Raw genomic sequence first — 22642 nt, 5'->3', positions numbered from 1 at the left:
GGCTTGATGTAACGTTCAACTGTAGACTACAGACACATGGCTTGATGTAACGTTCAATTGTAGAAACATGCATTGATGCAACGTTCAGCAGCAGACTGTTCGCATATGGCCTGATGTAACGTTCAGCTGCAGACACATGACCTGATGCAACGTTCAGTTGTAGACTGTTGACACATGACTTCGACTGATCTCACAGCTACCCCATGTTTTCAGATTCAGATTTAGTTTATTCCGTAATTCTGGCCTTATGGCCTACAATTGTTGTTCTTACAAATGCTGTGCAAGTCACGAGAACATATCGTTACATACATGGTAACGTTTATGGCTACACACAGTGAAAACGTTTTAGATAATTGCTACAGGCTTAACAGTCATAATATTTTTAGAGTTTAACAAATTTGACAGTGAATGTATATGACAGTGTTTGAAAGAAATGGCATATACTTTTTTTTCAAAATGAGATACTTGGTTCATACAAAGATGACATCGAACTCCACTTCTACTGCGCATATAGTGCAATAAGAACTGATCAAATCAGTTTATATTGTATGGAAATTCCATGGTTACGTGTCCTGTTTATACAATAATCTTGAAAACCAGTTCTTAAATTACATGAAGCTCTCTCACAGATTTAACATGAAAATTCTGGTTCTAGCAAACACTTATGAGAGGCGTAACATTCTAAATATCTAGATGTACTTGCGGACATAGACCACTTTGAATGAAACTTTCACCGTCTTTATCGCCAACTCCTTGGGCAAGCAATAAATAGGAATAGAGTAATAGTCTAACATTAGACTCTGTTACCAGGTACGGCATAGACTGTTCCTTCAGCAATCCTTCTGTTGCCACGTATGGTACTGACTGTTCGTACAGCTACTATACTCCCTGTTCCCAGTTATGACACCGACTATCCATGTATCTATCCCCTTGCTGCCAGGTATGGTACGGGTTGTTCTCACAGCTCTTGCCAGGAATGGTAAGGAATGATCTTGCAACTACTCTTTGTTGCCAGGAATGGTACGGACTATTCTTGCAACTAACCCTCCGTTGCCAGTTATGTTTGGGATTGTTCTCGCAGCTACGACTCTGTTGCCAGGTTTTGTACGGACTGTAAGTGTTGTTGACTTTAACTGAGTCACATGTAGGAGACTCGATCTTGACATGGGCTCGTCACGGATGGGAATCTACTATGGGGACAGTCTATTGCTTGACTGTTTTGAAAACGTCGCCAAAGTTTTCATCCTCCAAATTATATGTGGGGCGTAAGTCAAAGGAATCGTCTGTTTACCCCAGAATATATGTTCTATGTAATCTAGGCCTTTGACCAATGTACAAAAGTTGCAGCAACAAATCATGCAACCACTTCCACAAACGTTACACACTGTATTACGTAGGTCTGCATACACAATACGTTTCAAGTGTCAGTATCGAGAGATTGTGGCATGTAGGGAGGAACATATCGGTGTCTGCTCTGGGGGTCATACATAAAGGGAACGCAGAGTCTGGTGATTTACTATAAGGATAATTTTACAATATACATTGAATTCTGAATTCTCCAATTATCAACAGTGGTAAAGATAAGTTTAATTTCATTCATCCTTTATGCATCATCCATTTAAAAAATGTAGTCAAGAACTATCTTTCTGCCTTCATTGGTCATAAATTCTGACAGTCCTGCACTAAATCTGACAATTCTAAACACATACAAACGTAGTATCCCAGACGTTAATAAAAATATTTTATGGATTCATGAAGACTTTGAAACGAGTGTGGGATGCATATGCTGTACTTCCCTTAAATTAGAATGCCGATATTGAAAAATATAAAAGCTGGATTTTTCAAGGAATTCACATCTAAACATCAGAACAAAGTAAAATTCATTGATAAAGGAAAAGAGAATATGGCTTTGGATGCTTCCTTGGCGCAGTCCATTCAGACTATCAAGCGAGCACATAATTTTACACTTGCGTACACAGGGAATACATTCCACGGGTCACCTTTGGTGATACATTGAACAAACTTAGAATGATAACCCAATTCAATAGTTGCTGTTGTGACAAAATATCTATAGACGCCACACCTGGTATTCAGGAAGTTTGTCACGCATACTTGCTCATTGTTATAGTCTTATTGGAAGACCACAGTGAAATACTTCCTACACTTTTCAAGACTAGTATGTCCTCTATTTTTCGGGAAAGTTGGGATCTCCTTTCTTCTTTCAGGGTTTTATAACAGAATATGCCCACAAACTCGTACCCTTATCAATCTTTATGTTACAGATATTTATGAGAAATGGCAAATTGCAGACTGACAGCACGTCAATATTTCCTCTGACAATTTCATTTGGGCAGGGTGGTGGGGTTGGGGGAGGGGAAGTATGGTAGATTACCAAATCGTGAAAGTGGGCACTCGCACATGTCTTTTGAACTATTTATCTCGAAAAGGTTCGTACACGAACGATTCCGAATGCTATTTATCGACAGCTTCCGGGTGATGCACACGGCAAACGCTACAACAATGACAACGGTGAGTAAACAGTCGCTGTAAAATATTGTTTTGGGTAATATTCAAGGATGTCATCTGGTGGAAACATTAGGTAATGGTAACCATGCCAACAGAAACCCCAAAGTGTACATGCTGCAGGTGAAACAACTGTGTTATATGTTATATGCGGATATTGATTTGTGGAGAGATCTGTGTCAGTGACCTGAATATATTATAAGTCCATCCGATCCCTAAGTAGTAGCCGTTGTCTGATTGGCTAAATCTATTTAACCGTCTCGCTATTGATTGGGCGGTCGTAGGTGGCTCACAGGTTACCTGAGGCGACCCTCTACTAGGGTTCGTTAGACTCAGCATTAGAGTGTGACGAATAACAGAGACTAAGTTTACTGAAACTGGTAGCCCATGTAGCCTATGGTGATGCCGGTGAGTTATAACTAGAATCAACACAAGTAAAAGTGACATAACGCATGTTATGAACTATTTAAGATTCATCACATGATGAAGGAATAAGGATACAATCCTATGCGTTGTGATTCTCATAATAAAGATGTTGTCGTCCATAAAACTCTCTCGTGATGTGTATCATTTCTCAATGCAGTCACACAGCACAGGGCCTCGATTTTCGAACCTGTTTTAGCGCTAAGATTGTCGTAAGTGCCACACATTAACATCTTAGCCCTAAGATAGTGCCATACATTAACATCTTAGCGCTATGCGAGCTTCGAAAATCTAGACCAATATGTTTAAGTATGACCATATGTTGTCATGAAACTAATCATGTACGTCGGTGTCCTCGTCTCGAGCTCCACCCTTACTTTCAAATGTACTTGTCTCGACAGCCAGAGTCCATAGAAATAACAGCGACAAAACACTTTCCACAACCATACGAAACCATTTAATATTGTACAAGTCCAACTACATCATACGTCCATGAATCACCCTTCACTAGCTGTCATATCAGGAGTTGGCGAAATGCTGTCAAGCACATGCAAAGGTAAGAAAATACAGGAAACCATGCATCATTTTGATTGTGATTCGTCTTTATGTACAATGTCCTGTCTAACATAAAGATTTCTTAATGCTTTACTGGTAAATGACTAGTGGAGGACTTGCCTAATGTCTGCGAATAGGCATATGCGGGGCTGAGTTATAAAACGTCCAGTCGAGGAGGGAGGTGTTCCCCGAGTAGGCCCGGTCCTGCAGCAGACTTTCCAGACAGTCGATGACCAGTTGGTCCTTCTGCAAGTCAAACTTGTTTGCCACCACTTCCGGTCTGCGGCTCAACCAGGGCAGGTCCCTGTAGCTGAACACACACACCCCGTGGACGTACTCCCCTGCACAGGTGTCGGCGTCATCCTTCCACACCATCGCCCTCGACAGGAAACCCCCTTTCTTGTGGTCCACCACTACGTTGTAGCCCCCAGGAGCGTTAGGTAGAGCATTCAACGTCCCCCATATCATCTCCTCTGGGGCAAAAGTATCGTTTAGCCACAGAACAAAGTCCGTTGCAATCTGGCTTGTCATTACAAAGTCAACAAAACCTCTGGAGAACATACCATACATGCTGCCTTTGTAAAACGTTATGTTATATTTAAAGGGCTCTTTTGGAATGTGTGTCTTTTTGAGGACGCCATTTTCTATGTATTTATGAGTCAAGTACCGAGATTTGATGAAGTCGGGAAAGGGATAGGCTTCGATATCGTTAGTTCCATTCAAAGCTTGTAAAATTTCTACTATTTCCAAATTAGTTTTGAGGGGGAACTCCTGGCCTGCTAAATTGATGTAATATTTCCAGTGTATGTGGGTCTTTAACAGTTCCTCCATGCATGCAAGGTCCGTCTGTAACAGACCAATCGAGAAATACACCACATCTATTTTCTGAATAACGACCACGTTGTGAAAACATTCAGACAGCTGTTTCATGACTTGGAACATCCTCCTGGACGACCCGTCGACGTGGATACAGTACACGTTGTGTGGTCGGTAGATGTTCCGTAGTACTTGCTCGGCCTGGCGCGGGAACTTATGCACCTTCATGGCGTAGGCAATAGGCAGCTGTGTCTCCTTCACCGACACGGGTTTATCCATATAGCCGTGTTGCTCTTTCAGTGATTCACAGTTTTTTAAAGCTGTTTGGAAATCGCAGCGTTGCTCTGGATGGAGACGTCTATATGAGAGAGTCTGATTGGCGAATGTATGGAACCCTCTACCCTGTACTAGGTCTTGACAGTGGAACCTCGTCTTGTCGCGGATGTCGGAGAAACAGGGATGTTGTCTGACATCAGCAGTCACATGTGCCTTTCTTCCCGGGAGTGTCACCTCGTCACGCAGGAGGAAGGTGTATTCAGCATAAAGTTTGTACCAGGAACACAGGACCACCAAGCCTAAAACAGCGTACAGCTTCCTCCTTCTCATCGTGGTCACTGAAATACATGCCGCACTGGTCATTGAAATATATGGCACACTGGTCACTAAAATGCATGTCTAACTGGTCACTGAAATACACGTCACAGTGGTCAGTATGTGAGGAAAATGTTGCATGTAGCAGTGCTGTGCGTCTGTGTATAAAATGTAGACACACACATTTGTGTATTTGTGTGTGCAATTATAGAAATTATTGATAAATTGTTTCTTACTGCTGATTACAGAATCTTGAAAAAGGTGTTATGCTGTGAAGTAAGACTCAAAATGGGAGACAACTCTTGTAGACCTTAGACACTGTATATACCAGTGCATGCCTGTCTGCATCCGTGTGTGTATATGTGTATCTATTTGTGTGTCTAGATAAACCAGTGTATGTCTGTGTATATATGTGTGTATACACGTGTGTATATCTGTGTGTCTGTATATATCAGTGTATATCTGTGTGCATCTATATGTATATATCTGTGTGCATATTTGTGTGTCTACAAAGAGTAGTACATGTCTCTGTATATGTATGTATGTATGTATGTATGTATGTATGTATGTATGTATGTATGTATGTATGTATGTATGTATGTGTGCGTGTGTGTGTATCTGTATTTATTAGTATATGTTTGTGTGCATCTGTTTGTATGTATGTATGAGTGTGTGTGTGTGTGTATATATATGCGTGTGTGTGTGTGTGTGTGTGTGTGTGTGTGTGTGTGTGTGTGTGTGTGTGCATCTACGTGTATATATGTTTGCACGTTTGTGTGTCTATATAGATATACATACACATACACACATGGTCTGCAGATACAGTAATAGGCTAGAATAGTAAAGGAAACTAAGATTCGTGACATAATGTGATGTAATTTCCCCACCTTCAGCTCCGTGTACATGATGACGTTGTTCTGTACACGTACATCCAAGATGTAGAGAACGCTGAAGGCATCGGCGTCAGTATATTTGTCACTCTACCGATCGAGGCAACAGCTTCTCCTGGTGAGATCGGGTTGTACATAATGTATGCATTGATCCTACACCGCAATGTGTAGCGAGCGCCTTGCTGGGCACACACACGACTCAATAATCCTATATTAAACAGCTTGGCTTGCAGAGAGAGAGAGAGAGCAAAGCCATGCGCCTTGATGTGGTTTAATTTCTACAGGTAATGAAATGTAACATTTTCTGTGTACAGAAGCTTGCCGCATTTCCGTCTCTGCTGTAAAACCTATGGTACTCTTCAAAGGAGAATACGAAAAGACTGTGTGTGTGTATGTGTGTGTGTGTGTGTGTGTGTGTGTGTATGTGTGTGTGTGTGTGTGTATGTGTGTGTGTATGTGTGTGTGTGTGTGTATGTGTGTGTGTGTATGTGTGTGTCTGTGTGTGTGTGTGTATGTGTGTGTGTATGTGTGTGTGTGTGTGTATGTGTGTGTGTGTATGTGTGTGTGTGTGTCTGTCTGTGTGTGTGTGTGTCTGTGTGTGTGTGTGTCTGTGTGTGTGTGTGTCTGTGTGTGTGTGTGTGTGTGTACGTCTAAAACGTAGTCATAGATAACAGTAGGGTTGCGTTTGTGACGTCATCATGTTTTTGACGTCATAGTTAGAACAATAGTGGTGAACATGTATGCATTATGGTTTCAGTGCACAAAGACATACTGAGTTACATTAGGAAGGTTACAAAATTATACTTTTGAATTGAGCTTAAGTTTAACCAGCCTAATGGACATTCGTTCTTTTTCTGTCCGTAATTGTTTATCATTGTTAAACAATTGATAAAACGGAAAGATAGTAAACTGGCCATTCCCGCATTCATCATTGTGCTTGCCTACATGTATAATCGCACATCCGGATCTCGAATTTGCTGTCTGTGTACAGTGACTCGGTCCGTAAGTTCCATTTCAGTTTCTCCAATATAATGTTCATCACATCCTGCACATGTTAAAACATCTGTAACATTATTGCTGTGGCAGTTCATGTTGGTTTTGATTGTAAATGTGTAGTATTCGGTTATGTAAAGTTCCACATCGAAGATTGTGACAATTTGTTACACTGACCGTGTTTGTATCTTGTGAATATTTAGATGGACATAAGATTTGTTTTAGATATTTAGGTTGCCTAGTTTGTGCCTCAAAAGCCTTGATAAAAATGGTAAACATACATGGGTTTCAGATGCCCGCCAGTTACTTTTCACAACTGGTGTTTCTTATGTTAACATAGCGCAAGATGAAGAGAACGTACACGTGTGTGTCAGTACTTTTACACAAATAGTCACTGATGTATATTGCATTGTCTGACATGACTCACATGTAAATCCCTATTTTCAAAGAATTACTCGAGTTTCACATCACTATTACAGCCTGAACTGTACATGTAGAGCAGTAAGTGATAAGTTCTAGATTCACACGTTCTGTAAATTACTTATTGTATAATTGCGTTCGTTTAAAGTTACTTTATTGAGATAAAATGTACTAATGAAAACATTCCTATGAGAACAAGTTGTAATTTAGAAGTTCTCGAAGATGAGCACCATGTATTATTTGTATGTGAAAGGTGTGCAGATCTCCGAAAAAGGTATCCCTGTATCAATTACAAAAGTCTTTCTGTTCTCAATGCATAAAATCTCCATACCATAATCAGCATCGAACTCACATAAAGGGAAAATTGTCAGTCTGTCAGAACAACATCGCCTGTACACCTATGGTACAATGCTATTATTTGAATACCATAAGTGTTACATCGCAGTCAGTACACAATTAACAGTACAACACTGTCACAACAACACTGTCATTACATCAGCGTCAGTACAACACCAACAAAACGACACTGCCATTACATCAGCGTCAGTACAACACTGTCACAATGACACTGTCATTACATCAGAGTCAGTACAACACCGACAAAACGACACTGTCATTACATCAGCGTCAGTACAACAACGTCACAGCGACACTTTCTTTACGTCAGCGTCAGTACAACACTGTCACAACAAAGCTGTCATTACATCAGCGTCAGTACAACACCGACAAAACGACACTGTCATTACATCAGCGTCAGTACAGCAACGTCACAGCGACACTTTCTTTACGTCAGCGTCAGTACAACACTGTCACAACAAAGCTGTCATTACATCAGCGTCAGTATAACACTGTCAAAACAACGCTAGCATTATATCAGCGTCAGTAGAACACTGTCACAACGACACTGTCACAAACTGTCATTACATCAATGTCAGTACGACACTGTCAAAACGACACTGTGTTTACATGAGGGTCAGGACACCAATGTCACAACGACTCTGACATACCATTAGCGTCAGTACAACACTGTTACAACGACAATGTCATTACAACACCGTCACAACAACAATCATTTTACATCAGCGTCCGTACAACACCGTCACAGCAAAACTGTCACTGTGATGTGTCAATCGGTTATGGTGGGATGGGTGATTGAGATTATCTCTTGGTAGCAACTATCTTGAATGGTCTTGCACAGCGAGCCGAGATGAAAGTCTGCTGGTCGTCCAAAACCTCTCCTTCTGGCCTTGAGAATTTGAAATGTTGCAGGAGGGTCACAGTGAAGACGAAGAGCTGGTCCTTGGCCAGGATCTCCCCAACGCATTGACGTGGACCTGCAGAACAATAGTTACACAGTCTTACACATATCAATGTCCAGGTGAAAGTCCTTATATGGGTTAAAACATAATGTCGACGATCTGACAAGGGTCTGAAAAATAGGCAGAGGATCTCACATTGGACCTTGTCGGTGAAAGCTGGGATTGACCTCCTGTCTTTAACCATGTATGTGTGTATCCTTCAGACCTTTTCTTTGAAAACTTTCAAAGGGAATTCGTCGCCCGTGTGTAAACAGTAGTAAATGTACCCACCGACCTTTTGTATGAAAGCTGCGTTTTAAAGGGGATTCACCACCTACCAGCGGGAATTTTTGCATAAAATCTGTGTTTTAAAGGACATTCCTCACCTGCTGAGAAGGGAAGAAATGCCAACTGTTTTCTGTTGAAGCGCCCTTCCGAGTCCAGGAATCGCTCTGGCCTGAACGTGTGAGGATCCGGCCAATACTTATTGTCTGTGTGGCACGACTGGAGGTTGCACAGTACCGTTGTATCTTTGGGAATTGTATATCCATTAATAGTCGTCTCCTCTAGGTTCTGGCGCAATGTAAATGAAACTGAAAGCAGGGAATCGTTTATTAAAATGTTGCCAAATTGTGATATTGTGACGCTTCGTTCTACTTTTTCCCAACGGTTTTACCTGACATTCATGAATCATCCAGCAGATGGTGGTAAGGAGGAAACAGGTTACAGTTCTCCAGGGGAACCAGGTTAATTGCAATACATGTGAGCTCAAGGTATGAAACTAGTCTGATTTTACAGTGCATGGGAAATATGACCATTCCTTGCTTAGCAGCAATTTTGGTACAATAGAAGATGTTTAATTCAATCTAGATCTAGGTGTGCGGTGTGGTTGACGGGTCGTGGGTGAAATGCTCGGAAATGCTGGGTTATTTGTTACTGTTTTATTATTATTATTATTATTATTATTTATTTCTTATTTTATTTTCTTGTATTCATTTTGTGAGGGGTTGCTGTTTTTTCCTATGAACTAGCAATAGCCACAAGACAATCACATGTTTAACACTATCTGTATATTCTATTCCTGTGGTGTACTTCTACTGCTTACTGTCCATTGTACAGCTATGTTCCTTTGACTGTAGCCTAGAACCCTGGATACAAGCATGCGAATAACGTAAAACCTATCGACGTGATGGTCAAATGTTGAAAGACCGCACATTTAATGGAGAACGAAAGTTAACTTTCACATCGCCTTAAGTGCTCACTTAAACTGGATAGGCCAGATTCTTAACAATTAAACAAGCAAGATTATTGTTCGCACTAAATCTGAACTATTTTGGCACTCTTTTATAATAATAGAATCTGAACGATACAATCCAGGGATTGACATCATGAGTATCGATGCGACGGCGTGTCAGCCAAGTCAGCCAGCCAGACCTCCGATCATATCAGTCGCCTCTTACAACAAGAATGGGTTAGTAAGAGTAACATCGTCAGGACAATACTGTCACAACGGCACTGTCACTACGTCAGCGTCAGCGGAGATACTTCGACTGAAAATGTTATTGTTAACGTCCAAATGGTAACAGTGGTAACAGGGAAAACAGATAGCATTTATATGAGACAATTTTTTGCAAGATGAACGGGAAGGCTGCTAATGAGAAGGCATTGGTTGGAATTGTTGTTACCATATATATTACTGATTTTGTCAGCAATGGCTGCATTTACTTTTTTAACGTTTTGAGTTGTTTATGTTGTGTGACGTTTAAATGCGTAACGTGATAATTGCAAGAGCACGTGGAAGGAATATATAATCGCTTTCACGGGATGCTGTAGCAAATCAACGGAAAATATTGTTGACAAGTCAAAAAGATTTTTTACATTTTAGTGGGATGTATCGTGGACAAGACCTCTACATCTCTTCTGATGAAGAAGAAGTCACATGCATCAACCTACCAACACTGCCCAACCTTTGCACCTCTGCAACCGTGGCTTCTACATAGGGTAGACTTGCTCGGTCTGACAGTCTCACAGGGCGACCTCTCCCCACCATCTGTAAACAGCAGGTGTACTTAGAGTAAAGCTTCCCCCAAAAATTGTTGAATGTAAGATAGAGTGTAGAAGTACTATGAGCGTATTGTAACACGGTCCTTCGCGTGCAGCGTAGGCGTCATTTTAACCTTTAACCTCTAACCTCCAATATAAATTGACTCAGATTCTTGCTCAGTCAGCAACGGGTGCATCAACTCGGAGATGCAGTCTATCTGGTTAAAAATGCTTTGGAAAATTATATATTCCTGTATGGATGTCACGAGGGGCCATACTGATGTGGTGATATGTATATGCTAGTTGGGCATTGGTTTGCGAGTGTATTTGTCTCTGGTGCTACTGAGTTGTGATGCTGCTCCCTGACCAGAACTCCCCTGACGCCCTGAAGACAGCCACTTATATATGTGCCACAGGTGTGTAGACTGTCATGATTGTGTCTAACGCAACCGTTCTACTGTCGCGCTAACCATTGCAGGATAATGGCTGACTCGCTCACGTGATCAATCTGCTCCTGACACCGAGCCTGCTCATCAGGATTCCGCACCATGTACAGCAGGAACCAGTCCAGGGTGGCGGAGAATGTCCCAACGGATCCCACCAACACGTCCATCAGGATAGGAACGGACTCGCCTACAAACACCAGGTGAAACTGTACCACTTGACACACCCTAGAGGCATGAAAACAAAACATACTCCCATCGAATGACGACGACAGAGCTCTCTGCCCTGGAATCATGACGGCAGAACATATTGCCTTCGAATCATAACACTCTGTGCCAACAATAAACAAATCTCTGTGATACCGATGCCAACAGTAAACAAATCTGCGTGACACTCCACGTCAACAGTTAACAAATCTCTATGGCACTGCTTGTCAATGTACACATACACATAATGTGAAGCCGGGATACACTTACTGTAAGGCAGTGAATTCTCTTGTTTCTGGATGATCATCGTGTCAAGAAAATCTCGGACATCTGACGCGTCGAATGTTGACTCGCGTTCCTTGACGGCAGCCTTGATCATAGCGAACACATTGATGAATCCCCACATAAACTGCTTCACGTTCTGAAGTAAACAAAAACAGTAATCTTACCTCAAAACCTCACGAAATAAATGAAGCACCATACACAGACATTGAGAAGCCCCAGAGACCCCCACTAGGTGATTCGTTACATTAACATTGTCCATCACTGATTTTTTCCATCTATTAGACTCGGAATGTGCGAGCCGGAGAGGAGTCTATGTAATTGTAGCATTATTCGTGTATAGTTGGAAACTGTGTCATCAATGATTAGGAACCAGAATCGGACTTTGGACTGAATCTTGCAGGCCATCCCATCTGTTAGTACTGACTGCTGTCGATCTGATAGTTGGATTCGATTCCATCTGTTAGTACTGAGTGATGTCAGCTGACAGTAGGATTCGATGCCATCTGTTAGTACTGACTGATGTCGATCTGATAGTAGAATTCGATCCCATCTGTTAGTACTGACTGATGTCGATCTGATAGTTGGATTCGATTCCATCTGTTAGTACTGAGTGATGTCAGCTGACAGTAGGATTCGATGCCATCTGTTAGTACTGACTGATGTCGATCTGATAGTAGGATTCGATCCCATCTGTTAGTACTGACTGATGTCGATCTGATAGTAGGATTCGATCCCATCTGTTAGTTCTGACTGATGTCAGCTGATAGTAGAATTCGATGCCATCTGTTAGTACTGACTGATGTCAGCTGATAGTAGAAATCGATGCCATCTGTTAGCGCTGACTGATGTCAGCTGATAATAGGATTCGATCCCATCTGTTAGCGCTGACTGATGTCGTTAACTCTCACTTACCTGTCTGACGGAAGGCAGATGACGTCAACTTTAACTCTCACTCACCTCTCTGACGGAAGGCAGATTGCGCAGTCCCAAAAACGTCATAAATGGGAGTTTCCAATTTTCAGCAAACGCAAACATCTGTACGAGTAGCTCCAACATGGACTGAAACTTGCCGTCTTTGTAGTCGAACCTGCAATAATACACTGCTGATAAGGAAGATGGAGGATGTCAAATCATTTGTGTCACAGCTCACTCAATCTCATTCCGTGAAGTCGATTTCAATTTTAGTGAGTGAGTGAGTGAGTTTAGTTTTACGTCGCACTTAGCAATATTCCAGCTATATGGCGACGGTCTGTAAATAATCGAGTCTGGACCAGACAATCCAGTGATCAACAACATGAGCATCGATCTGCGCAATGGGGAACCGATGACATGTGTAAACCAAGTCAGCTAGTCTGACCATCCGATCCCGTTAGTCGCCTCTTACGACAAGCATAGTCACCTTTTATGGCAAGCATGGGTTGCTGAAGGCCTATTCTACCCCGGGACCTTCACGGGTCTTTTCAATTTGAGTAATTCCTGCAGTGGACAACACAGGTTTCGTGTTAATGCGTCCAACAAAGGTTTTCCTAACCCTTCTTGACGAGAGAGGAAACTACAAAATAACACGTGTCTACTTACATCTGTTTTAGTTGTTACATAAATGAACACGTGTCAATTTACTCATCCTACGTATTCTACAAAAGAACACGTGACAGTTTACATCTATCAGGAATGTTCTACAGACTAACACGTGTTCCTATCGCACCTGTGACCGAAAACCAAGCTGCTTGATACGTTGAGTGACGCCTGGCGGATGAACGTCCGTAGACTAATGGGGCTTCCTTCATTGGCAGACAGATACTCAAGGATGTGACTCATTTCTTCCGTCATGTTAGTGTCAAGTAATGCTTTTCCCACTCCAAAGTCTCGGAGCCCTCGAAGAGTGAGCCTCCTCCCATTTCGCCATGGAGTACCATGACTGAATATCACACCTGCATATCACATACACACCTGCATAGAGTATAAACACATGCACAAATATCACATCTGTACACAAAATACGCACTTCCGGCATACACAATAGGATACCACTGATCATACTAGGGCATTAGTTCCCACACTGTGCCATCAGTGATGGCACTAGGATATCAGTGACGACACTGCCATATGAGTGGCAAGACTGTAATAACAATGCTGATACTTGGACATGACACGCCTCTAAGATATCAGTGACCACAATGTGATATCAGTGATGGCACAGTGTTATCAATAACGATACCAGGATATCGGTGACGACATTGTGACATCAGTAAGGGCACCGTGATATCAATGACAACACTGGGAGTAACCACACTAACATTTGAATAACGACAGTAGGATATGAGTGACGACAGTAGAATATCTGTGACGACTATGTGATGTGAGTGACGATGCTGTGATACCAGTGACAGACCAGACGCTGGTCTGTGTAAAACACTTTATTTGAAACTACGTAATGTCGATGTAAGATTGAAAACCCTGCGGGTACTTTTTCAACATTGCATTAACAACCGGACTCACTTTTCAACGCCAGGGGACTTTTTTCAACAATGAATAATCAGCTGGCAGCTGTTGAAAAATTAACCCCCGTAACGTATTGAACACGGTACCTTTTCAGCGCGGATTTGTTTTCAGTCTTACACAGGCACTGATCTATATGTCACAACAATAAGAATGACGTCAGCAATATATGTGAGACGAGTTTATATCTCTGTTTACTTGCGTGGTGTGACAACAATAAGATAAGATAAACAACGTTTGTATCTCACCTGTGTTGCGCTGACGAGGAAACAATGACGGCTTCCCCGTCATCACAAGCCCTCTCTGCACCAGAGCCTCGTGGTTCGCGTCGAAGCCTTTGACCACGACCAGCAACTTATTGCCCAAGTGGAGGCGGAATACATTTCCGTGCTGCTTGTGTAGGCGCTCAAACAGCGGCTGCAGGTTCTCCCGGTTGAGCAGCAACTGAATCACATTGCCAATCAACGGAATGGAATAAGGCCCTGGTGGCAGCCTCCGCTTGTCTCTAGAAGCATGAGTGTACAACAGGCAGACAGAGAATACAAGGAAGAAAACAAACAGTACAACATCCATGCTGTCCCCGCAACTGTCGACAGCCAAATGAACCTGCAGCAGGCCCCTCTCTACATGTACTTGCTACGCATCACGTGGACTTCTACACACTGCCCACACTCAGGGGAGTCAAGTCACTCTATGCCTGTTATGTTGACGAGTTAATTGTGTCCAGTGTCATCAGCTTGTTCCGTCTCCTCATGTTAATGTAATGAAAGATAGAAGCAATAACCCAGCAACAGTTAGCAATTACATTGTGTGTTCATGCAGGGATTCATAAACATGGAGTCATGTGATAACAGTGGCCTTGTGCCACATGGTCAGTCCTTGTCCCAGTGTCCTCCCACCTTGTGTATAATATCCGGCCCACTCTTAATAGAATGCATACGGGATGCTACCTGTAGTCAATCCAAATAAAAATACCGTTTGACGAGACTCTCTAACACGAGGCGCATTTTTTATCTAACAAAACTCTTTGTATCTAACACGACGTTTTATCAAGTTAACGCAGTATCCTCAATCTAATATTAAACTCTCTATCTAACACTCTATCTATTTAGCGCAACGTCTAACACGATGCTTTCAGTTCTTGGTTCTGTCCACACCAAGGTCCAGGACTTTGTCTTGGATCTTTTCGAATTTCCTGTTCACAGTCTCTACGTCGAGGCAGATGTGCCTTCTCTTACCCAAAGCGGCATAACATTATCTTTACACTAGTACTATTATATTACAAGGCTATAATCTAACGAGTCTAATCCTGCAGTCAACTCCTCCTTGTGAGCATTTGTACATGAAAAGGTCTTGCCTTTCACCAACAAGTGCTGTTTTGCATGCCAGAAGAGAGACACTACCACAGAAATCATTCAGGGCATTCCTGAACCCATACTGGAACAAGGTTGTGAATTATTATCATAATTACATGACTGCTAAGCGTTGTGTTTGATTTGCTGATGACAGACCTCGTGTCTCTGCAACCAGGTCCCGCAGGGAATACAAGGCAGCAAAATCGGAGTTCGAGAAGCTGATGAGGCAAGCAAGTGATAATCATATCTCACAGACATTCTTAGAACTCGAACAATCCATGACCTAGATATCCGGACCTTTTGTGTGGTCAGTCAGAGGGGAATACAAGTCACCACTTTTTCCGATATTGTATCAAGGGACTGTGCACAGTGATCTAGAAACTATATTCTATGCTTGGGCTAATCACTTTCAAGATGTATATGTTGCCAAAGACTGAAACAGGGCAACCACACAGGACCGAATGCAGACAAGGCTACCATCACAAAACGTATCAGGGCAATACTCTGTACCTACCGACACTGATAAAGACTCTTCTGTCCCACTTGCAGACCTCGCCATACTATTGAAAGGTATCCAGACCCAAATTACCTCCCTTAATATGAACCTAAAGTGTGCTTCCCACTATATATTACAGACTGAAGGTCATCTCGTGTTTTCCCCGAATAATCGCATTTGAGGCTATTGTTTTGGAGGGACAGTTTTACTTTTCGTTAGTAAGACCGCTTCCCAGGGTTAACTTTTCATACCTTTATATGAACATCAACATTCAAATGATACATGAGCGTTTCAAGTCAATTGAAAAGTATCGTTCAAGATTAAAGTCACAATACAAAAAAATCCGACGCGGGATTAGTACCGCAATTTTTCTCATCCGCAGACTGGCGCTCTACGGTCACAGGGCCGACGTAGGTGAATGTGTTAAATTACCTACTTATAGTTATTGTCATGAGATTGATTTTACGCGCGCTTTAGTTATTGTTATGTAGCTTCATTAAATGATCTTCTACTCATCATTGACGGTGTATATCTTAGAAAAAACACTTCTCCTCGGTTTCGGTAGACAATGCAAAACCATCGGGGTCGGGAAATTCCTCCCCTTCCGCATTGTCTATCAAAACCTCGGAGGCGTGTTTTCTCCTATACATACAAAATTTGATCAGTTCACGCGTGAATTTAAAGAAAGGCTCCAAACAGTTCAGACTGAAACATCTTTCACTAAAACAGCGTCTTAGTGAGTTAGAAGTAAGAAATGATAAGATGGAAGCCCAGTCCGGGAGATGTAACTTAATATTCCATGGGCTGACAGATAAACGTTCGGGGTCATGGGAGGAATGCGAACAATGTGCTAGAGACATGAAAAAAAGTCTGAAAATGGAAACATCAGACGATATTGCAACTGAAAGGCTTTATACCAAGTCTGGGACTCGAGCCTTGATCGCCAAATTTTCATTTTATAAGGACACGGCTGCAGTGATGGAAAACGCGTGTAAAATCCTAAAGGGTATTAAAGATCACAATTACACTGACAGAGTGCGCCAAGTCAGATACAAGTCTTTTTCCGTTCATGAAGCATGCCCGTGACAGTGGTAAGATAGCATACCCAAGCTATGATAAACTTGTTTTTGATGACAAAGTGCTTGTGCTGAACGATGACGCTGATGGACAAATAGGACAACGAAGAAACTGGCACAGGCCGGAACGTTAGTGATTCACTCAGTCCATCTAATGAAGATAATGTGGATTCGTATGCGCAGTCGCAGACACAGCACGCATAGAACACCGGTCATGGCCTCGATGTTAAGACACACGAACACAAGGCAAAACCAGTTGTTAACACAATATGTGTTTGGAGTGTAAATGGACTAAATTGGTCTAAAATAATTTGCCAAGACATTGTAACATTTCTCCAAAACTTTGATACTTTCTGCTTGTTGGAAACCATGTGTTAATATTCCAAATCTGTTTTGGATAACATTTTTACTTGTTACGATATACATGCGTGTGATGCTTAGCGGTTAGCATACATGCATTCTGGAGGACCCCTCGGGGTCCAGGGGCTCATGTACCCTCGAGGTTTGTTTATGTTCCCGTCACCCTGCTGGCTCGGGGAACATAAACAAACCTCGAGGGCACATGAGCCCATGACCCCCTCGTGACCAGTGAACAACTTATATTGTACGAATCCTGTTCTTAGGGGATTTCCGTGGGATCATCCTGAAGGATCACCAATATATATGAACAGGAAGAAATTGGAATTGATACATTAGAGGGTCGTTTAAAATTTATTGCAAAGTATATGTGACTATGGCGAACAAACCAAATATATTCTATGTGGGAATTTTAACGCTAGGGCTAGTAACGAACTTGATTATCTGATTGTTGAATTTGTTGATTATCTCCCCTGCGACTTTCAGTATAAGACAGCTGATTTGCTTGAAATATACATTTAAAAAAATAGGGGATAGTGAACTTTCAATATGGATAGGAAGTGTAAACGTTAACAAACGTTTCAAGGACAGACATCTTGTGAACGCACCACCATTTCCCTCTATTACCACCCCTAAACACAACGAATGATATGCACGTGCACAGCGCAGTAGCCCCATACACGTGCATGGGGTCCCATTCTTGAGTTTGAAGTTTTCTCAAGGTCGAGAAATCACTTAGAACATGAATTTTGACACTCATCTTTCATCAAACATGTGTTAGTGTTTGTTTCTAGTCGTTTGTTTTAAAATGAAAATTGTATACATGCAAATTACATGCCATACACCAATCATCAAAAGCGACTGCATTCCAAACAACTATCGTTGTGAGGAAGTGCAAAAGGTGATGCACTCTCAAAACATTCCATGATATCAACATTGATTGACTACGATAAATCTGCGAAATATTTTTAATCGTAAATAAAAACGAATGCAGACCCCCTAGTGCTTTTCAGAGTATATGTATGCAGCTTAATGTACATATTGTGAATGGCCGGGCTGTGAGTGATACACCCAGTAACTACACATTTCCTCCACATTCAAATGCGTATTTTCAAAACATGTTTGAAACAGTGTCTTATAGCGTTTCTACTTTTTACCACGTGACAACAAACGCGTTGTAACAATTGTAACATGGGACGGTTGGCCAATATTACCGAACAGAATCTGTGTGTCTGAATAAAATCTGTCTGTCTGTCTGCCTCTCTGAGACAATTTCAATTCTCCTTTCAGATAGAATCCCTAGTTGAGGAGATACGTGCTAGACGCTGGGAAGAACGTGGTCCACAGCCAATGAAATTCATAACTTGGAAGGCACCGAGTGTGCAAAGCTGATAAACAATAAGGCTAATGGTGCTGGCGTGATCTTGTACGAGCACCAGAAATATGGTGGCTGAACTTTGATGTTTCACTTCACAACCATCTACATATCTTCACTGAATCTGGTGAAAAAGCGTCCTGGTGATAATAAATCAAAGAAAGTCCCAAACTCTTACCGTGGTGTATCACGTTCCCCCTGCGTTGTCCAAGGTGTTTTACATGGCGCCCCTGTCTCGACTGGACTACATCAAACTGACAAAATTGACATCCATAAAGCTGACTCTTCTTGTGATTGTTAGTACCTCTGTCCTCAAAGGGGGTATTGTTGTTAGTTGAAATTTAAAAGTACTGTGACTATGTGTCCGAATGGGGGAAAAGTGAAAGCAAGAGTTGTATGATCCCTAAGATAGTTGAGATTGAAAATACGATGTGTTGTTGAGACTGAAACATTCAGTGATCGAGGGGGAAAACGAAGCGCTTTTAGATTTCACATATGCATGTAGATGGGATGGACTATAGCTCAATGTAAATGCCCATATAATACAGTCCAACACTTTGCCAGTGGATGCTCTTCCTTGCCACAAATCGCATATCGTGAAAGACGTGATGTCATGGCCTTGACCTGAGCTACTCTACATATGCATGACCCGGGAGGTCAAACGGCTGGTCGAGATAACGTCATTATCAGAGAGCAGAGAATGCTGTTATTGTTGCGTTCGTGCGATACATGCATACATGGAACTGTTACAGAACCTGTCCCGGAAACTATTCTGAAATGTACAATAATTCCATGTTTTAACTGAATTGTTTTTACAGCCTTAAGATATCTAGTTTGGTTTACTAACTTTACAAGGTAAAGTCAGTTACTTTCAGAATCCATTCACTACAGCAGCTGGCTGCCTAAAAACCCAAATAGAAAACATTAAGCCTTCTGTACAAAGTTAGGACATTGCTGACAATTTCTCGACACTGAGATGTCAAACGGTGGCCTTGTTTCGGCAGTTCGGACATGTTGACAATCACCTGACAAAGGCACACCCCGTCACTATAATAGACCCAACCAGCTGTGACACGTTCAAGCAATGGTTTAGTAATCAATTGATCAGGTCAAGCTGTACAACCTGTACTATCGTCTTAGCCATGCATGTGGCTTCGACAACGAGTTCCATCAATGGTAGGATCCTGAACACGCCCAGGGCGTCATGAAAATAATGGGTTTCTTTTAAACTTCTGTGGAATAGGCTCATATGCAGTGCCACTGGTTTGGTACCTCCAGAACTCTTGCCGTAGATCAGGAGAGTGCCCGAGTTTTCCACCGGGAGTACAGCCCTTCTGACACTCTGGGTAATGTAGAAGGCAGCAGTTGGGGAGTTTTCAGTTCTTGGTGACATAGTTTCGACTAGGAAGTGTTTCCTGAGGAATGTCCCATTCACTCTCTGCCTCGTGTCTTACCTGCCTGACTTTGCCAGAATCACCCGAACCCTATGCGCTGCATATTTCATCTCACTAATGAGAAGTCTGTTTTGGACATGCACTAGCCTGTTGTGTTTTGGCGTCTGAGCCAAACATGCTACTGATGTGCTTCAGCACCCTTGTTTTTTTTTAGTTCTTTTCTGTTTCTGACAATGTTTCATTTCACTCAGACTGAACGAAATATTGAACCAGCTGAGTCACTGCATGCTCTAACATGTCGTGTAAAGTACCCATTAAACTCAATAAAAACTTCATTTACCTTAGCGTATAAATGACCTCAGTACGTTTCCGTTTACATGTGGCCATCGAACTTGCCAGATCTTTTGTTTGTATAGTATGACCAGAAATTTTTGAGAATTTTATGAATATGTTTAATTGGATTTCTAGTATAACTAACCTTGACCCTCGATCAAGTGCGTTGTTTCATTCAAGGTAAACATCTTTAATTCCTTTTCATTAGTCAGTGAAACGTTATCCCCACCCTTTTTTCACCTGCTAGCAGACAACAATTTTAGTGACCCTTAATATGGATGATTTAGAGAAGAGGAAGTTGATTTTAGAGTATTATATCAACAACATCCGATCAGTTCAAGTGATTTCAAGTAGAGTTGGCTTCCCTTTGTCCACTGTTTATCATGTTTTGAAAAGTATTGCAAAATGGATTTGTGTATTTGAAGGGACTTTGAACAGTGAGCGGTACACAGATATTATCCAGGGACATTTAAGTCCATCTGCTCACGTGTTCTATGGGATTGTTTTATTTTCCAGCCGGACAACGACCGAAAACATCGTTCAAAGCATTCACAGGCCTGGATTTGGACCCCAAATAAGACATTATTAGGTTAACCAAGCTAGAGCCCTGACCTAAATCCAATATAAAATGTTTGTGTAGGAAAGCGTCAAAAGGAAAAATCTGACAAATATTGCTGAAATGAAAGAAGAGGTGGTCCGAAATTGGGAAGACATGGACCACGACCTTCGAACTTCTTTGATCAGTAGCATGTCCCGCCGAAATGAAGCCTGCGTTGCTGCTCATGGTGACTTGACAAAATAGACTGTTCACCTGTCTTTGAATCTGGAGTTATGTTCTGATGATATTCCTATTTAATACATGAGTAATACTTCCATCTGCAAAGAGATAGCTGTTACGTCGGAGATACCTCTGAACGGATAGGTAGGCTTTGAATGATGAAAGAATGTCAGAGTGCTTGAAAGAGTCAGGGAGCTGATTTCATTTGACAGCTGATGTCACACTGAAAGATCTGCCTCGGAATGTTTCAGCTGAATCCGAGGAATGTCGGTCCGAGGAAAGTGCCTTGTGTTCCCATGTTCCATGTTGAAAACGTCTAAGCAGAGATGAGATCGTGTTTCGATGGACACCAAAATGTCTGACTACTTCATTTGGAGCATTCCTGCCCTCAGCATACCCACAACGTGGAAACGCTGACTGTCTGTGAGCCGTGGTATGATTTACAGGCTGTCTACTGTTCAGGTGCACCATCTGCCTTGTGTTCTCAGGTTAGAAGATCATGTAAACGTTCACCGGACTGGAGTAGAGTATCCCCCGGGAAATGTGAGCGCCTGGCCTTGATTCCAAAGCTTTCGTGATGTCAGCAGCTTCCATTTACTCAGTGTAATATGTAGCTGATAAAAGCCTTTCTTATTGTACATTTTATATTATTCACATCTAGCTATCATTTATTTCTTTTCGAAAAGTATCTTTTACTGAAAACATTCTTGACTCATAATGTATTTGTGTTAGTCGTTAATGAACTTAATTAATATTTCTTTTAAAAGAACTAACTTTTAGTTTTGTGACTCTCCTAATGTGTGTTTGTTTGCCATTACACATTAGAACTAATAGGTACATATTCGACCTTTCAGAAATCTTCTTTAAGGTTCTTCGTCTGTTAATGTTTATTGTAAGCTATTAATGATCAGTATTACTTTTCATAGACAGTTTATTTCAAAAGAACTAACTTTCTTCTCGGTGTGTCTTCAGATGATTTTCTTTGTCAGTTAAAGCCAGAATATAGTTTATTAAAATGATGATTTGACAAATTCTCCATTTTGTTTTCCTTTCAGAAATTGGCTAGTTTTCTTGGCAAAAAGATGTATTAATCTCATGAATCACGTTGATTAGTCAGACGTGGCTATATTGTAAGTTCTTTCAGTCTTCAAGCTTAGAGGTTGTCATTGTCTCTTGAGAATCATATATAGTGGGTAGAAGTTACTCAAAGATGTGCAGTGCATATATAGATATGTATTCCATAGATACAATTCACCGACTTAATCTCTGATTGTTGTCTATGAAGTCCTTAGTATGGAGTTTTTTCAATGTTGTTGGTTTTTTATTCATAAATTCTGAACGTTGATAATGTCCTCTTATGTAGTCGGTGAAGAAATGGCTTATCAAGTCAACAACATGTTTGTCAAAGAATACAAAGTTTACGCCAATGGAGGTAACCTAAAATGTCTTGTCATGATGGATTTGCATTTGCGTAGTTTCGTAAATGAAGATA

General features: G+C 41.5%; 2 protein-coding genes across 2 annotated transcripts; both read right to left on the bottom strand.

Annotated features, from left to right (window-relative positions):
- Window positions 1-3380: 3380 nt before the first annotated feature.
- LOC137279916 (N-acetyllactosaminide beta-1,6-N-acetylglucosaminyl-transferase-like) lies at window positions 3381-5921 on the bottom strand. Its single transcript, XM_067811847.1, has 2 exons — window positions 5796-5921; window positions 3381-4931 (listed from the first exon to the last, which is right to left on the bottom strand). The coding sequence occupies exon 2, from the start codon at window positions 4921-4923 to the stop codon at window positions 3622-3624; it is 1302 nt and encodes a 433-aa protein (XP_067667948.1). The 5' UTR covers window positions 4924-4931; window positions 5796-5921; the 3' UTR covers window positions 3381-3621.
- Window positions 5922-7348: 1427 nt separating this feature from the next.
- On the bottom strand, window positions 7349-14620 carry LOC137279900 (cytochrome P450 2J6-like). Its single transcript, XM_067811846.1, has 8 exons — window positions 14235-14620; window positions 13193-13418; window positions 12445-12574; window positions 11473-11623; window positions 11052-11185; window positions 10463-10559; window positions 8896-9102; window positions 7349-8545 (listed from the first exon to the last, which is right to left on the bottom strand). Exons 1-8 carry the CDS (start codon window positions 14557-14559, stop codon window positions 8370-8372), a joined length of 1446 nt encoding a protein of 481 aa, XP_067667947.1. The 5' UTR covers window positions 14560-14620; the 3' UTR covers window positions 7349-8369.
- Between the last annotated feature and the right edge of the window lie 8022 nt (window positions 14621-22642).

This window comes from Haliotis asinina, chromosome 1 (assembly GCF_037392515.1).
Source record: "Haliotis asinina isolate JCU_RB_2024 chromosome 1, JCU_Hal_asi_v2, whole genome shotgun sequence".
In the NCBI taxonomy this organism is placed as follows: domain Eukaryota; kingdom Metazoa; phylum Mollusca; class Gastropoda; order Lepetellida; family Haliotidae; genus Haliotis; species Haliotis asinina.
The sequence above is the reverse complement of the archived record's forward strand: the minus strand, read 5'-3'. Positions and strand labels throughout refer to the sequence as shown.

Excerpts from the sequence above, each read along its gene's own strand:
- LOC137279916 (XM_067811847.1), bottom strand. The coding sequence starts at position 4,923 with ATGAGAAGGAGGAAGCTGTACGCTGTTTTAGGCTTGGTGGTCCTGTGT.
- LOC137279900 (XM_067811846.1), bottom strand. The coding sequence starts at position 14,559 with ATGGATGTTGTACTGTTTGTTTTCTTCCTTGTATTCTCTGTCTGCCTG. Across the intron at positions 12,575-13,192 it reads AGCTTGGTTTTCGGTCACAG|GTTCGACTACAAAGACGGCA; the intron begins GTGCGATAGGAA and ends GTATTATTGCAG. Across the intron at positions 8,546-8,895 it reads ATTTCTTCCCTTCTCAGCAG|GTCCACGTCAATGCGTTGGG; the intron begins GTGAGGAATGTC and ends ATTGTTCTGCAG.